The 17,956-nt window shown below is 41.5% G+C and overlaps 1 protein-coding gene across 2 annotated transcripts in view; it reads left to right on the forward strand.

Annotated features, from left to right (window-relative positions):
• Positions 1-852: 852 nt before the first annotated feature.
• The window catches only part of Fgf13 (fibroblast growth factor 13), a 485,628-nt gene continuing 468,524 nt past the window's right edge, over positions 853-17,956 (forward strand). For both annotated transcript variants that reach the window (XM_042667588.1, XM_042667590.1), the window contains exon 1: positions 853-1,040. In XM_042667588.1, coding sequence (XP_042523522.1) covers positions 992-1,040 — 49 coding nt within the window. In that variant the 5' untranslated portion in view covers positions 853-991. The remainder of the gene's footprint in view (positions 1,041-17,956) is intronic.

Genomic DNA, 17,956 nt, shown 5'->3' on the forward strand with positions numbered 1-17,956 from the left:
TCAAAGGGTTTTGCCGAACAGTGGCTGACGTAGGCGCGCCCCTGCCGAGCTCTCTTTTTACTACAGTCGGCAGGCGGCTTTGTGGGGCCCCGCCCTCGCCGCCCCCCCTCCCCGCCCCCCGCATGCCCACACCTTGGCGTCTATATAGAAAAGCGCCGTGGTGTTCAATCCCGACTCTGTGGGACCCGAGAGTTCTTTGGAAGGAGCGGGCGAGCTCGGAGGGGGTGTGAGTGTAGGGGTAGAGAGCAGGTAAGGGCCGTTGCTTCTCACTCCTCTGCCTGGACAAAATAACAGGAATCCGGGGGGAAAATAATGGATTAAAGACGGAGAAAGAAAGGCGCGACCCTCCCCTTCCTATTCTCGGCGGGCGGACAAGCTGCGCTCACACGTTGCTCATCACATGTTCAAACATTTCCCTTTAGGGGAGGCTTGTTATTTTTAAGTGAATATTTTCGGCTTTGTTTTGAATTTTGTTGTTGTTGTTGTTTTATTTAAACCATCCTCGGGCTTTTATTTGGATTGAGTTGGCGGCCCCGCAGCAGATTGGGAGAGCAGGAGGTTAAGCCCGCTGGGGCACAGGCAACTCCTGGCGGGGCCGGCGTACAGCCCCGAGAGGGAGGCCGGAGTGCGGATCGGGTCGCGCCGCTCAGGTGCCCCGAGGTTTGGAGCGCGGCTGGCGGCGGGAGGGCAGGAGCTGCACCGCTTTGTCTCTTCACTTCTGGAGCGCGCGCGAACGCTTCCTCCCGTGGCCGGGGCCGCTCAGGCTTGCGGCGGCGGCGGCGGCGCCTCCTTCACCCCTTTCCTTTCCTCCCCACTCTCTCCGCAGGCAGCAGCGACAGCGGCGGTGGGGAAAAGCGGATTCCGCTCGGAGCCGCACGGGAGGAAGAAAGCACACGATCGCCACTTGCCGCCCTAAGCACTCTCGCAAGTCCAGCCCGCTCGGCGAGGACTTCCGTCTCCTGGGCGATCCTTGGCTAGCAAGCTGGGATCTATGAGTGGAAAGGTGACCAAGCCCAAAGAGGAGAAAGATGCTTCTAAGGGTAAGTTCGCCCGACGAGTTCTCCTGCTTCCCCCTTCGCTTCTTTGCCCTCTCCCCCTTGTGTGCGTGCTGTCCTCCTCGTGCCCCCCCCCCCCCCCGCTTCTCCTTCTGGTCCCTAAGCTACCCATGACCTCTACGACCCCGAGCCAGCAAGAGGGGTTCACTTTCCCTCCTTCCTAGCGGAATGCCCCCCCCCAGGTTGTCTCCAGCCCCCTCCACTCGCCCTCAGATCGCACGGTGCTGGCGCGCTGCGGCCAGACCGAGCTGCTGCAGCCGGGAGCGCTGCGAGCCGCGCCGCCCGCCTGCTACCGGCCGGCCGCCTGTCTGTGGGACTGCTTGTGTGTACCTGGGCGCGAGTGTGTGTACGCGTGCTGCGCGGATGGAACATGGTGACATACTCAGCAATTTGTCCCGCGATCTGAACCCCGAGCTCAACACCCCCCCCTCCCCCTGCAACCCACTCTCCCTGCCCCCAATGCAAACAAAGAGCCTGGCCGACCCGCAGAACCCCTCCCCCTCCCCTGCTTTACCCCTCCTGGGTCTCTTACTCCCCAACTCCCAAGCCATCCCACGTCTTTGGGAAAGGCGGGGAGCTTGCACCCTTTCCCCTCAGTCGCGTGCAAAAAAAAAAGTGAGCAATCCTGGTACCCGGCTCCGCCCGCGCTGCACCTTGGTAGCATAGCCTGGCCATGCCCCGGGAGAACAAAGGCTGCTGTCCCCTTGCAACTAGTGCCTAGCGAGAGTGGGCCTTCGTGGGAAGGGTCCCCTCCTTCAGCTGCCTGGGGTTCAGCCACCTGACCCCAGGGCACCTGGTTGCCTGTTCCCCAGAGTGCGCATCTCGGCCCGGGGCCTCCCACAGGCGGGTTGGGGAGGCGCAGAGGAAAGAGAGCTGTGGCTACAGAGAAGTCAGGAAAAGGAAGGGGCGTCCCCCCACCCCACTCGGCAAAGCCAGCGATTGCCGAGCTGACGCACCCGGCTTAGCTTGGAAATGTGAACTGGAGACCCACACCAGTGGAGACCCGGGTGTAGACAGTCACAGAGGGGGTGTGGAAGGGTAAGGATGGGGGAAAAAGGCAGGTGTTTTAGGTATGTCTGGAATGGCCACAGAAGATGCTGGACTGGCCTGGATTGGCCCTGATGACCCCTTGAACACTGAACCCCTAAAACCCACTCCGAATCCATGTAGAAAAAGTGCCTTTCTAACCAAGGGAGCCCTACTGTTGGGCCTCAATTCCTCTGTGAGCCCCAGGGCTGCCTTCCCTCCCATTCCCTCTTCTCCTTTCTCTTCTTCTTGCTGCTACCCATCTTTCACAGCTTTCTTGCCTGGAGATGATTCCAGAGCAGCGCCTGCCTTCCCTCGCAGAAAGTTGTCAAAGTCTTCAGCTCAGGGCCTTTATCCTTATTTCGAACGAAACCATTTCTCTTCCAAGTAGGCAAAGGACTTGATGACAGGCTCTGTAAGTTAGTAGAGGTTTAGATCCTTGTGTCCTAAACAGTGATGGCATTGTTTGACTCTAGGGTAAAATGGAAGGTACTTGCACCTACTCAGGGTGACTACCTTTCGGGACAATCTAAATTAATTGCAATTGCTAAATTTTGAGCATAGAACAACTGCTATACATTTCCAGAGCTTTTCCTAATAGCTGCAGAGTCTGAGCCATATCTTCATATGACAAAGGCAATTGAGGAAAGGGTTATTATAATTCCCCCCCTCCTGAGGACCTCACTTGCTTCATGACTACTCTACAATACTACACTCCTACCACACACTAAAATGTTTTGTTGTTGTTGTTGTTTTCCATCAGGGGCCCAAAGAAGTGAATGCCACCGTACAGCCTAGCACCTGCTTGATCTAAGCAAATTATCCTTCTTCTGAACCATTCCTCCCCCCAAGTTTCTTTCTGGAATTAGTTCTTGATTTCTATCAGGTGGTTACCCAAGGTTTAGTTCAGGATTCTGACTCCAAAGATCATTCACAGAAAATGACTTGCTGTTTTAAGACTATCATTTGCAGTTGTTCAGAGTGGATTAACAAGTCGGGAAACAGGAGGACAGGTTTCTGTAACTCAATAATGAAAATTTTCTCTAGGCATATGTCATGACATTTTCTTATGTTGACTCACCCTGTTTGAAACCACATACTACTCTGTAGGAATTGTGTAATTAGCACTAAGAACAGGGGGCTGTAATTAAAGTGAACTAATTTCATAGGGCAACTTTTAAGAAGAGATTTTACTTTCCTGAGGAGATGGAGATTTTCTAGCTGTGAAGAACAAGGTGGTCATTTCAGTCTTTATGTTGGTTATTGAATTTACAGCATTTTAAAAACAGTGAATATTTAATAATCAGTGTTTTCTGGTTTCAAATATGTGAAAAGACTGAAGACCAGGCCATTTCATCATTTTAGCCAATAAAGTTTATTTATATTGATCATACTGATGAAGAGATTGGTTGCTTACAAATTTTGTGTACATGGGTAACATTTAAGCTAAGCTAAGCCAGTATCAGTGGCTCAAGCCTGTGATCCTAGCTATTCAAGAGGCTAAGATCTGAGTATGGAGGTTCAAAATCAGTGCACTCATAAAATCCAAGAGACTCTTGTCTTCACTTAACCACCAAAACACATGAAATGTAGCTGTGGTTCAAGTAGTAGAGTGCCAGACTTGAAAAGACAAAGGAAAGAAACAAACCTAGGGACAGTGTCCAGGCCTTGAGTTCAATCCCCAGCACTGGTACACACAGAAGAAAAAAAACCAACTAACATACCCACGAGTGTGATTTTTTTGTAACATAGTAATATTTATGATCAATCACTACTTCAAATATACATAAACTTAATTCTGAACAGTGGTGTGACAAATGATTGTATCAAGTCATATAATTTAGTAACAGCTTGAATGAATTTTATAATCTGTTTTCAAAGCTTTCTGCTCATTTAAATTCAACCTCCCACCCTGTCAGTTAACTTTCATTCCCACAGCCTATCATCACTGCATAGAAGATTACCATAGACTACCATGTATGTAGAGTTCCTAAAGCACAAGTAGTAAGTAATCAGTAATCACTTTGTTTTATTTTGTACTGCTGAATGAAATATGGCTTCTCCTGGGCACTGTGGGGCATGCTGGGAATCCAAGCATTTGGAGACTGAGGCAGAAGGGTGATGATTTCCAGGCCAGCCTAGATTATATAGTGAGTTCAAGGCTAGCTTGGGCTCTGTACTGAGATCATATCTCAAAAACAAAAAAGAAATAAGACTTTTAGAGTATATAAATTGTACATTGTCTTTTAAAGAGAAGTTTTCTGACCTAATTGAAATCAAGGCCATTGATTAACAATGGTGCTTTTGATAACTTTTTTCAATAATGTAGCTATATAAGATACACTGTTTGTCTTTGGGAGGAGGCAGAATGGGAAAGTTGATTCTTTACGAAATGATTTTAAAGAGATCAGTGCAGCCAGTGATATATTGTGTATTAATTTATACTTTGCATGAACATTAAAATTCTCAAATGGGCATATAGCTTGGGTTGTGGATTTATTTCCTTATCCAGGAAGAAGAGGGCATATGATTTATTCAGCAGATATTTGCCTGGCTTTGACTCACTCTTCTCTACCTTGTCACATAAGATACCAAGTAAAAGTCTCTGCCAAATCTATTTGGTTTGTTGCTACATGTTGGTGTTCTGTGTTTTCAACACTTTCCTTTGTAGTTAGTCCCATAGACAGCACATCCAGTTAAGTCTTCAGGCCATGTGGGCTGTGGTTCTCTTGGTGTCTTGGTTTATGCTGATTGCTGCACAGTAGAAGACAATTTCATGCATAGTCTGAGAAGCCACCAACTTGCACAGCTGTTGCTGTAATGAACTGTGGTGTCGGCATGCATTTATGGGCACAGTTAAGTTTCTGTTCACTTCCTGACCTTTCCCAGCAGCCTCTTGACATTACCCAACAACCACAGAGCTTTGTGGTCAGGCGGCTAGTGTATAAAGTCTTGAATACCATTCCCAAAGATCATCTAGTCTTAATGGCTTACTTTTAGGCCTGAACCAGGCAAAGCAAGTGTTTAGAGGAATTTTATTGACAAGGAATCATAATGTTGGTCTCTCTTATTTAAAAGTAAGAATCATAATCTGTCTACAATTCTTGTAGGGACTTACTTTTCATCTTATTACCATGGATCCTTGTTTTTTTATGGACAGTTGTCATAAGCCACATTGTCAATTTTGTGCTGAAAGTGATTATCACAGTTTCATAAAGAAGATGTGGCTGGGCCATCTCCAATTAGAAATGTAATCTTGGAGCTAGACACAGGAAAGAAGGACACAATCCTCCTAGGGTTTCTTCATCATTATTTCTGGAGGCGTATGGCTTGAACAGAGATTGAAGCTAGAAGGGGAGCAGGTAGAGGCTTGGGATTCCTGGAAGTTTCTTTGGAGTACAATTCAATTCAGGGAAAGACTTGGCTGCATCCCAGGGCTGGTGACGTGTGTAAGGCTGGGAAGGAAATGGACATCAGATTAAGGCCTAAGGTAGAAGCAGAATGTGAGGGGTGGAGTAGAGGAAGGATGGATGGTAGCCTTAAAAATAAGGGCTGTTCTTGGTAGAGAACTGGAATCCCAGTTGAGAAGCCTCATTTGTAAGGCAGTGAGTAGGGAGATGGTCTGTTTAGTGTTTCAGGTCTCTTTGCTGCTGTTCAGTTTTATGTCCAAATCAAGTCCTCAGCCTGGGAATTACAATCAAGAGAACAACTGGAATGTGTTAGTTCTTCGAATATATCCAATAAAAAGGCTTTGTAGTGTCTGCTTCGTTCTGGCTTATATTTCTGGAGTTGAAAAATTTGAATGGAATGGAAAATAATTGCCATGATTAAACAATTTGAGTCAGAAGAAGCATATGAATTGAAATATGATGGGTGGAGGGGTTCCCATATGTCTATTATTGTGCAAAGCTTAACATTACCTTTGAGATGTGATTAGACACATAATAGGATTATAACAATTAGTATGGGACAGTAATGTCTGCATAACTCATTTTCTGTGGTCACTGATGAACATTTTCCTATCTGGAAGACACGCCGTCACTGAGATTGATCTGGGTATGCTCAGGGATGGATTTGGGAAATATTTCCTGTGTAATGTGGTTAAGAATAGGTTTTATCAATCTGAAATGTAGGTTATCCATTTGGAACATACCAATCCTAGAAATTCAGTCAAATTTTATTTCTGCCATGGTTTTCCTTTTGTCACCCTTTCCCCTCCCTGTCTTCATGAAGGAGGCTGATCCCATGGTTGGCTCTGAGGTTGTTGTTGTTGTTGTTTTTAAAAACATGGTATATTCTCACTATTGAATGTCATATCTTCTTTTGTGTTCTTGAGATAGGCTCTCATTACTCACAGTCTGAGGCTGGTCTCGAACTTTCTTTCCTCCTGCCTCCGCCTATGCATCACCACACCTGGCTGTACGTGATGTCTTTATGAAACACTTTTGGGGGATGTTGATTTTCAGGTAAATGCTCTAGTTTCCTAGAGAAAGGGAAATAAATTAGTCATTTGAAAAATTGGATGGCTACAATTTCCTCTAAAGCAGTGATTTCTAGGATATCAACCCTAAAAGAGGGAAGATTGTATTTAAAAAGTGATAAATTGCCGGGCACCAGTGGCTCATGCTTGTAATACTAGCTATTCAGGAGGCTGAGATCTAAGGTTCATGGTTTAAAGTCACTAGGGCAGGCAAGTCCAGGAGACTCTTATCTCCAATAAATCACTACAAAACCAGAAATGGCACTGTAGCTCAAGCGGTAGAGTGTTTGCCTTGAGCTGAAGAGCTGAGGGATAGTGCCCAAGCCCGGAGTTCAAGCCCCACTACCAACAACAACAAAAAAATAGTGATAAATTCTTGTTTTTTTTTCCTAAGACATCTGGGGTGAAAAAAACCATTAAGCCTAAATTACAATTACAGTATGTTGAGAATACTGTAATACAGTTCTCTCATGCTACTTTTGCTTCTGTCCTTTGAAATTACTGTTAGTATTAATTTTCAAATGGAAATGCTATTACTGTCACTAGCTAATGACCTTTCCCCCAGACAAAGGGCAGAGGGTAGTAGTTACCTTACTATTATTAAATCTAGTAGTACTCTTGGCTTTGGTTGGAGCACAGTTTTAGTGGATATTTTAGAGAATATAATAAATCTGGTTTGAATTGGGTCATTTGCTTGGCCTGCCTGTGGAGACATCAGATTTAGTCTGAAAGATAACTATTTAGTCCAAAGGAATTCCCAGTTGTGAATGTCCATCTTTCTAGAACTTGTCAGTAGGACTAGGAAGAAAGAAAAAATTCGGGTGAAAGGTAGATTTGTCCAGAGGACAAATGAAAAAACAGCTACTTAGAATTGGATCAGAAGTCATCGTTCAAGGAGTAGAGTGTCAGCTGTTAGAATATAGGTTGAATGAGAGCTCAAAGCCAAGAGTTCAAGCTCTGGTACTAGGAAAAAAGGAAGAGTTAAAAACAAAGCTACTAATTCTGGGTCATGCCTGTAATCCTACCTACTCTGGAAGCTGGTATCTGAGGATCACAGTTCAAAGCCAGCCTGGGCAGGAAAGTCCATGACATTCTTATCTCTAGTTATCTACCAAAAAGCTAGATGTGAAGCTGTAACTCAAGTGGTAGAGCACCAACCTTGAATGAAAAGGCAAACAGCAGCACCCAGGCCCTAGATTCAGTCCCCAGTACCAGCACACACACAATCACACACACACACACACACACACACACACACACACAATACACACACACATACATATATACACAGAATAGTACAGACCCATTTCTACTTTTGTAATTAAAATTTCCCTTGAAGGAACATGTACAGCTCTGAAGTATTCATCTTGATGAATCTTGACAAATGTATACACTCATGTAATTAGCATCCATGTCATGATGTAGAATATTGTTTTTTCTTGTCCTTTTCCCATCAAAGACAAACTAATGTTTTGATTTACATTATCACCAATTAGTTTTGACTGCTATGGAATTGCACATAGATAGAAACATGCAGTGTACATTCTAGTTTGATATGTAGCATGTTTCCTTCTATTTGATATCTCTTCTTATCCTCTGGTTTTTATGGAAGACCCCACTCTGTCTCACACAACTGCACTAGACTAATTCTGTACCTGCTTAGACTATAGAAAATATTTGTTCAGTGACTTAGGCCAGGAAGACAGGCATTTCCTTTGGGCTCAAACTATTTTTTCTGCTTTTCAATAACAACTGGCCATTTTTCCCATGATTACGCTGGCTACAGTGATGGAAGATAGGTAGGTCTACATGCTATGCTTGCCACTCAAGTTGATGGAATGAGGATTGGGGCCAGATCTGACTACCAGTTCACCTTGTAACCAGTGTGTCATACTGCCTCCTCAGATGACCTGGTCACTTCCTTCCAAAGGACAAAAAGAAAATTACTTCTATTCACCCACACAGATATAATTAGAAGAGCATACTCCTATATATATATATGTGTGTGTGTGTGTATATGTATATATACACACATATACGTATATATACATATATATATGTGATTACTCTGGTACTGTGGTCTTTGTTTTGAATATTTTGAGTGACTTTGATATAGGATACTGTGCAGAATCTTGGTACAAAGAGATGAAAGAAACTTTGTCCTGTCATAGGCATGCCCTTTCTTTCCCATTTGACCTAAGCCATAGTGACTTTTCATATTCTAATGTAGATTTCATCCTATTTGTCCCATCCGTAGACTGCTTGGATTGGCCACATGACTATGGCTTTCACAAAAGAAGCATTTTGTCAGTTTGAAAACAATGATACTTTTCTTTTTCTAGAACTGTATCTGGGAGCTTGTTCACCGGTGTTCTCCAGATTCCACTTCTTAATTTGTTGTTGAGTAAAACTCCACTTGTTTATTTGATTTTGTTTTGCGTTACATGGCATATGCTTTCAGTCTGTCTCTCATTAGTGTCATATGTTTTATTTCCCTTCTTAACCCTACCCAGTCTCCTTCCCTCTCTTTTTCTTCCCCTCCTCCTTCCCTTGGCAACAGATGTCAGAGGTTTTTATTAACTGAATGGGTTTCCTTTGGAAGTGCTAGGCTAATTGGAGGAGTCTCATTTCTGGATTTTTGTTCTCCCTTGATAGTTATATCAAAGTAGTGAAAGAAATCCCCACTGCCTTAAAGTGTCGTGCCATGGAAGGAGCTTTTCACTACTCATTACATAACTCATTTTAAACGGAAAAAAATTTGTGAGCTTTATTTTTGATACTATTTATGCTGCCTTTGGTTCAAGAATATTTCCAAAAATATATCTTGTTAACAGAGGCACCTGCCTTGAACGAGCATATTAATTATAGTTCTCAAACTTGGGAATCATGGCGTGTTTATCTGTGCTGCAGGATCCTACGTTTAACAGCCATAATTAACAGTGATGGATCTATTGCGTGGTTATAGGTATGTTTAATAACAAATACAAAACCCAATTCTCTGAAATCTCCCTTCCAATAGCATTTCAACAGCTCTGGAAGTAAGGTTTAGTAAACAACTCTGAGTTCTTAAAATATTTATCTTGCTGTTGAAAGTAGTAGTGAACAACCTAAACAAGACAGGCTGAGTGCAATTTTTGAATATGCCCATAGATATTTTCAGAATCTTCTTTCAACCATCACTTTGAAAGTATTGAGAATTGACCTGCTTCTTTTGCCTTTGATTCTGTGTGTATACTTGCCTCTTCCCCTTTCCCGGTTTATCGAACAGTAAGGCTACCAGAAGCTGTTGGATTTGGGCTGGTTTTCTGAGCTCCAGGAACAATGTGAGCATTGTCCTGGAAACCGGGCAGGGCGCTCCTTAGATGCTCTCATTCCAGGGAGCATTTGTTTGCCAAGTAGCTGGGAACCAAGCGGGCAGCCCCGCTGTAGGATCTGGTCATCCAGCGTCCCTCTGTCTCCATGTATCTGGCAGGCGGGTTTATTACAACCCTCGGTGTGCTCATTAGCCTCGTGATGTGGCAGCTGCCTAAAAAAGAAACACGGAAAAGTTGTGTCACCGAAGGTGAAACTTGGAGAGGAGCTGCATGGTGCCAGGCATGACAAAGCTCCTTCTGGGTGGCGGCGGGCAGAGAAGTGGAGGGCTTTTCCCACTTGCCTTCCATGCCCATGGCAGGGCAGCTTTTTGTGGAGTCTCCATGAAGCGAGGTGTAGCTGAGTCAGGGTCATGGTGCAAGGGGCAGCCTACAGCAGGGAAGTTAGAATCCTGTGGACCCTTGTATTCCAGAGGATCCCAGAGTGCTTTGCGGCTAGGGGAAGTCACATTAAGCCTTCTAGTGGCAGCCAACACAACAGGGTGGTGGCCTGGTGGGGTCAAGGGAACTGCCCCATCCCCCAAGATTCTTCTGGCTTATATACCTGACCTACCTGGTGGGCACCTCTAAGACAGACACCAAAGGCTGGGATTCCAACCAGTGTCTTAAAGTCTTGGCTTGGTCAAAGCAAGAGCTTTCCATTCTTTTTCTTCTGGTTAATGCTAATTTGGTTTTAGCTGTTCCAAAAACCGAGGATGCATCTTGAGCAGAATGCTCACGGCTGTTTTGAATTTATTTGTGCACATTTATGTTGCTTATGTTTCATTGGATCGCTTTTGGATGTGATAAAATAATGCATGTTCACCGGGGACAATTTAGAAGATCATAAACGCACAGAGAAGAAAATAACACCCAAGGCTTCCAGATTTAAGTTTTTGAGATCGTTTTTTCCCTGTGCATATTGTAATAATCTATAGAAATGATATTTATTTTTAAGTATGTTTGTAGGATCATGCAGAACCATTTTTTTCAATGACAAGTTAGAACGTTATTCTCATTAATATGCATCCTAGTTTTTATTATGGGTTCTGGATGTGGGCTTGGGTATGACAAAAGACAGATTGTGATTGGTATGAGCTATAAATTCAAAATAAAGTACATATAGACAATTATGCATTTATCTGAATACAACAAATGTGCTGAAATTAAATCCTAATAGAACATAGGAAAAATGCTGGGGATATAGAAGAAATATACACTATGTTGTGCCTTTGATTATATCCCCAGCAACACACACACACACACACACATACACGCTCATGTACACACACTCAAATACACATATACCCCAAATGAACCTTTGTGGCTTAATGGTTTTTAGTTTTTATTCATATTTTCTGTATGTTGCACAATAGCCATAAATAGTTATATGAATGATAAAATAAAAATGAAAATATTTCTGTGTGTCAGCCACTCATATTTGTAATCCTTACTCCTCAGGAACCTGAGATCTGAGGATTGCCATTCATAGAGAATACAGACAGAAAAGTCCACAAGACTTTTATCTCCAATTAATCAGCAGAATGCCAGAAGTGGAGCTGTGGCTCAACTTGTAGAGCACCAGCCGTGAGCAGAAAGACTAAGGGAGAGTGCCTGGGCTTTGAATTCAGGCCTCAATGTTAACACAAAGAAGAATAAATAAATTAAAATATTATTAAATATCTTCAAACTGATTTTTCTACCCTAGGTAGCACTCTTTTTTGGCTGAATTACTATTTTGTCATGTTATGAGTCTTCAGGTCAAAGCTTTATGTACATGTGCAGGAGGTCTTTCATCTTTTGAATGGGATCTACTTCCTTGCTGCACTGGGCCTCTGATCACAGTATCTACAAATTACTTTGGGTATATCTCATGCTTAACATTGTACCTGCTTACATGTTTTCTACCCAACTCAACTATGAGCTCAGAATTCCTTTTCACAGGACAGATGCTCCATAAATGTATTATTGAATGACAGCGCTCTACACCTCTCTTAGGTTTCTTTGAATGCTTTTAAAACTATATACTATATACCATAAAGTCTGATTCAGTAACTCTGAGAAAAAGGCACACACACACACACACACACACACACACACACACACACACACACACACATTTGTGATGCCTGTCTTAGGGTTTGAATTCAAGAACCTGGCTGGATTAAATATCTCTAATATACTTTGGGATATAATTGCTGTGATCTTCCACATAAAAATGGCTGCCAGTTAAAGAAACATGGATTTGAGATAGTTGGGCCAAATCTGTGTTCCTTTACTTATGTGCTGATTTGCTTTGTTTTTGTGGTACTGGGGTTAAATTCAGAGTCTCATGATTCCAAAGGAAGCACTCTACTATCTGAGCCATGTGTGCAGCCCCTTTATCACCCTGAGTATTTTAAAGGCATGCAAGACTGTTATGCAGGACTTTCTGTACTTCAGTAATCTTACATGTCCTTCCCAAGTCACAGGGATAATAGACACTGACTGAGATGAAGTCTCCTGAATTTTTATATCCCAGTTGTCCTTGAACTTAAGTTCCCCTATCACTGCTTCTCCAAGTAGCTAGAATTACAGGTTTAATCTACTCTACCAGGCTCCATGTGATCTTAATTAAACTTTCTAAGCCACTGTTATTCCAAAATGGAGATAGTTACATTTATCCCATACGATTGTTTGAAGGATCTGTTAGCAGAGCCAGTAGCTCTGACCATTCACCTACATCAGGGGAAAATCACATAAAATAGTTAAAATGGGAAAAAAGATTTCTTTATAGTTTTGGTTAAGAATGAGGAGACAGCTATTCTGTTTATCTCTGCTTGATTCTCCATAAGAGTAACAAAAGCCAAGGACTATGCATATACATATTCAGCTATGAGTCCCAGTGAGTGAAGCTGGAAGACTGGCCACGAAAGTTAGAAAGTTAGCATTCTAGTTTTTTATGCTCTTGTTGTAGCCTCTGATGCCAGGGACCAAGCATTCAGAAGGGGAAGCTGATGCTGAAAAGGGCAAAATTAAAAAGAATTCTAATTTTGTTAACCTTGTTGCAGATTGAGTGGCATAATATAATTTTTTTAAAAAGCTTCCTAGAATTTATTCAGTGGTGGTATTGATAATGTTGCTGAAAGAGTTGTGATTTTCATATTGATTATTCAAGGATTCTTGTAACAGAGCTTGCCGGTAAGAGAAACATACCTGCAGATTTGTACTTCTGTCTGATAGTAAAACCCCAATGTAAAGGATTTCAATTCCATTAAGTCATGTTTTAATTAATTCATTCATTGATTCACTCATTAAGTATTTATTGAACTTTCTATTTGCCAGCTGCCACTTTAGACTCAGAGAATAGTGAGTAGAACAGATAACTGTCTGTTGCTTTCATGGAATATTGTTTTCCAAGTTTACTTTTAGGATCTAGATTTCCATGTTGGTGGGGTGTCCAGGAATGAGTGGCCTGGCACTGATTATTTCCAGTGGGCCCTGTGCAGGCCAGAGTTTCAAGAAGACAACATGAGAGGAATTAGACACAGCTTGTTAATCTGAATCCCACCCTAAAGTCTGATTCAATAGCTCTGAGAGGAAGGCATACACACCACACACCCACACACACACCCACACACACACACACACACAATTGTGATGCCTGTCTTAGGGTTTGAATTCAAGGCCTGGATGCTGTGCCTTGGCTTTTTTTTTGCTCAAGGCTAGCACTCTACCATTTGAGACACAGCTCTACTTCTGGGGGTTTTTTTTTTGCACATACTTGGAGATTAGAATATCATAGACTTTCCTGCCTGGGCTAACTTTGAAGTATGAGCCTCAGATCTCAGATCTCAACCTCCTGAGTAGCTAGGATTACAGGCATCAGCAGTGGTTTCTGACAAGATGCCATATTTTTAATGAAAACTCCTCAAGTGGATCTTCTCCTAGTTGACTTAGAGATGCCGTACGCTGTACACTGTTGCTTAAGCTTACTCAGAGTTATCATTCGTGAGTTTTTTTTAACAAACCAAGGCTTCCTCCTGAATGAATCAAATTAAAGAAGCAACCAGTCTGAAGTTTAAATAAGTGTCCTTGGAAGTGAGAAAACATCATCCTAGAAACTGTCACAGAACTACTAGAAATTATATATGTGTGTGTGTGTGTGTGTGTGTGTACACATATAATATCTATTATATATAATAGATATGAATGTATACTTTTCTGGTGCTCAAGGTCCACAACTTCTAATGTGAGTTGAGGCTCTGAAGTAAAGGCTCAGTGTTCCCGTCAATGGTGTGTTTTAGAGCCTCAGTTTCCACATGGGTTGAATGAATGAGGTATGTTCTTCCTTCCAGTTTTGCTTCTCTTTCCTCTCTTGCTAATCTCACCTCCATACTTCTACTTTCTAGCCCATTCTTTAGGCAAAAATAGAGATGAAAGAGAATTTCGAAACCTTAGACCTTCCAGCACATGCAGGGCTTAGGAGGGAGCTTTGGGGATACCATTCAAAGCTGCTAAATCCCAGCCCAGCTGTTGGGATGACAGAGGTCAGTGGCCAGATCCTTTCACTTCCATGTTAGCTGGACTCTCATTGCATCTTATGTAGGTGAGGTCAAGGGGTGGGCATGCAATGTTTAAGATGTCTCTCACCAGTACAGAGCAGGATAAGGTGGAGTGGGCAAGGAAATGCCCCTATTTAGATATCATTTTCCTTCTTGTATCTGGTGATTAGTAGGAGGTGGGATCTAGAGAGTGATGACTCAATCAGGCCTAAGTGCACCCCCCACCTCTTCTCATTCTCTGGGCCCTGAGCAGTGTCTGCTGTAATTGGTTCATGACCAATCAAGTGCATTGACCTATTACTGCTAGTTACTTTGAGTTATAAATGGTTTTCATTTCCCTTGTGGAATTGGGGGTTCAGGCTGTATAGGATGACCTGATTTGTATCACAAGAGCTTTTGGGACTTTTGACAGATTTTACCATTAAAAAAAATACCCAGCTTCCTCCCTTTACCCTACTGGACATAAAAGCAACCTTTGAATTGATGACACAAAGAACATGCCTTTAAAGGGCAGCATGTACAAAAAGGGAGGGAAAGGAAGGAAGGCAGTTCATCTTCTCTTCTGAGGCCATTGTCTCCAGACAGGTGACAAAACTGAATAACATGAAAAATCTTGCATTGATTTTTAGTGCAGAGGCCTCACCCTAGGATCTGAAAAACCTAGTAAAAGATAATAAACTTGTGCCCCTGCCCGTGGGCCAGAGTTGTGTTGCTTACTTTAGATGGCTGGAAGAAATGACAGTCATTGCTTTGCTGAGAGTATGAGCAGAGCAATGACTATGAAAGCAAAACCCCTTTGTGTATAGGTGTTTATGCATCTCTTTTGACTAGACTAGAAAATTGAGACTCATTTTATACAAGTCATATATATGTGAATGAGGAAGGTAGCTGAAATATTGAAAAGTTGTTGATTATAAAATATTATCATAATAAGATTATTTCTAGTAGGCCTAAAACTTTAGTGATCAAGGACTACATCATTAAAGAAAAAGCCAAAACCTTTTGTGAAAGCGTTTGAGTTTCCCTCACTTCCAATCATGAGTTGGTCAGAGTATGTGTTTTTTCCTTCAGGTATTTTTTGTTAATTATGCTGGTACTAGGACTTGAACTCAGGAACTCATGCCCTTGGTCATGCTTTCTTGGTCACAGGTAGTGCTCTACCACTTGAACTATACCTCTAGTCCAGCATTTTGCTGGTTAATTAGAGATGGATTTTCTTAGACTTTTCTGCCTAGGCTGGTTTTGAATCCCAGTCTTCTAGTTCTCAGCCTCCTAAGTAGGTAGGATTACAGGCATGAGCTACCAGCTCCTGGCTTGTCAAGTTCATTTACAAAATTCAATTATATTTCTTTATTTATATTTATATTTATTTTTATTTTGTAAGATGGGATTGTTATGTAGATTCAAATCCCTTCAAATACCATCTTAATTCTTTAAACTTTAGTTCTGTTTGCTATTTCTTAATCCAAGTTAAAATGGAAGAGGTTGGTATTATACTAATTTATATGATCTGATCCTGGCGAATTCACCCCTAATCTCCCATTGACTCCATGACATTCCATATGTCTCTCTGTGAGGTTTACAGTAACCGGGGCGACATAAAGAACATTTCTTGTACTGTATTTTCCTACAAAACAGCAACAGTTTATAACAGTTTGTTCATTCCTTCTTATGGCATGGTACTTGCCTACAAGTAAAAGAACTGAAATATTGTTTTTTTTCCCTTATTTATATGTTAGGCAAGGAAGTCTTCCTTAGGTAGCACGTACTATTTTTACCCAAGTTACATCTTGGGAACCTTTGTATACCACAATCATATTTTCTTTGGAGTTCAACTTCATGACAATATACCAAACACTGCTGTAGCATGATACTTCTTTAAAATTTGCTTTTTATTTTTAATTAAGGTAAAATATATGTAACCAAGTTTACCATTCTATTTTTCAGTGTGAACTTCAGTAGTGTTGAGTAATTTGCACTCAACCTCAAGAACTTTTTAATTAGCATGTATCAATTGTACACAAAGATTTCACCGTAACATTTCAGTACATGTATAGAAATTCATGCCCTCTACTTCTCTGTCTACTTCTTCCCTTTGGAAAATTAATGGGATTCATTCTATTTTTATATATGTATTAAACTATTTGGATCATGATCTCTCCTCCTTATCTCTCTTCCCTCTTCCTTCCCCTGGGTTCATCTAACCAAACAATCCCTATTTCATACTGTTATTGTGTGGGGATCTAGATTCTGTTTCTAAGAGAGAACATGTAATATTGTGTTTCTGAGTCTGGTTTACTTCACTTAATATTATTAATCCAATTTCCATCCATTTTCCTGTAAATAACATCATTTCATTCTGCCTTGTGACTGAATAGTAGTCCATTGGGTGCATATACCCTATTTCCTTTATTTATTCACCACTTGGTGGATACCTAGTTTACTTATATAGTTTGGCTGATGTGAATAGCCTTCATTTTGTAAACTGTCTCTTGATTCTGTTGATTATTTCCTTCACTGTGCCGAAGGTTTTGAATTTGATGCTACCCCATTTGCCCATTCTTGTTCTTATTTCCTGGGCAACTGGAGTTCTATTTCAAAAAGTCATTGCCTACATCTTCAAGTGTTTCCCTGTAGTAGTTTCACACTTACAGGTCTTACATTAGGATATTTTATGTATTTTAATTGATTTTACTAGTGGGTGAAAGGTAGATATCTAGTTTCAGTCACATTGATTTTGTATTCTGCCACTTTACTGGAGATGTCTATTGTATATACATGTTTTCTGGTAGACTCTTTAGGGTCTTTTAAACAGAAGATCATGCTATCTGCAAATAGAAATTGTTTGAATTTTTCCTTCCTTATTCACAGCTCATTTATTTTTTCTCTTATTCTGGCTAAGAATGCAAGCACTATATTAAACAAAAATAAGAGAAACATTTGTCTTATTCCTGACATTAGAGGAAATGATTTGTTTTTCCTCATTTAGTATGACATTAGTTATAGGTTTATTGTACATACATTGCATTATATTGAAGTATGTTCTTTCTATTCCTAGTTGCCTTTTTAATTTCTAATTTCTAAAGGGCTCTTGTCATGAAGGATTGTTGATTTTTGTCAGGGACTTTTCCTATATCTAATGAGAACTTTCTTATTTTGCAAATCTGAAAGCCTGTACAAATTAAAAGATTTCCCATTTCCCATTTCCCATACCCTGGCAACCATCACTTTCAATTTCTGTGGTCATAGGTACTTTAGATAAGTCACATATGTAGAACCATACAATGTTTGCTGTTTTGTGATTGGCTTGTTTCACTTAGTATAATGTCTGTAAAATTTTTCTTGTTGCAACATGTGTTAGAAATTCCATCCTTTTAAAGGCTGAATCATATTCCACCAATGTTGATGTCACTCATTCATTGATACACATGTGAGTTTCTTCCTCCTTTTGGCTATTGTGAATAGCACTGCTATGAATATGAGTGTAGATCTTTTTGTAAC

Source organism: Dipodomys spectabilis, unplaced genomic scaffold (assembly GCF_019054845.1).
Source record: "Dipodomys spectabilis isolate Male_0828 unplaced genomic scaffold, ASM1905484v1 ptg000414l, whole genome shotgun sequence".
NCBI classification, from domain to species: domain Eukaryota; kingdom Metazoa; phylum Chordata; class Mammalia; order Rodentia; family Heteromyidae; genus Dipodomys; species Dipodomys spectabilis.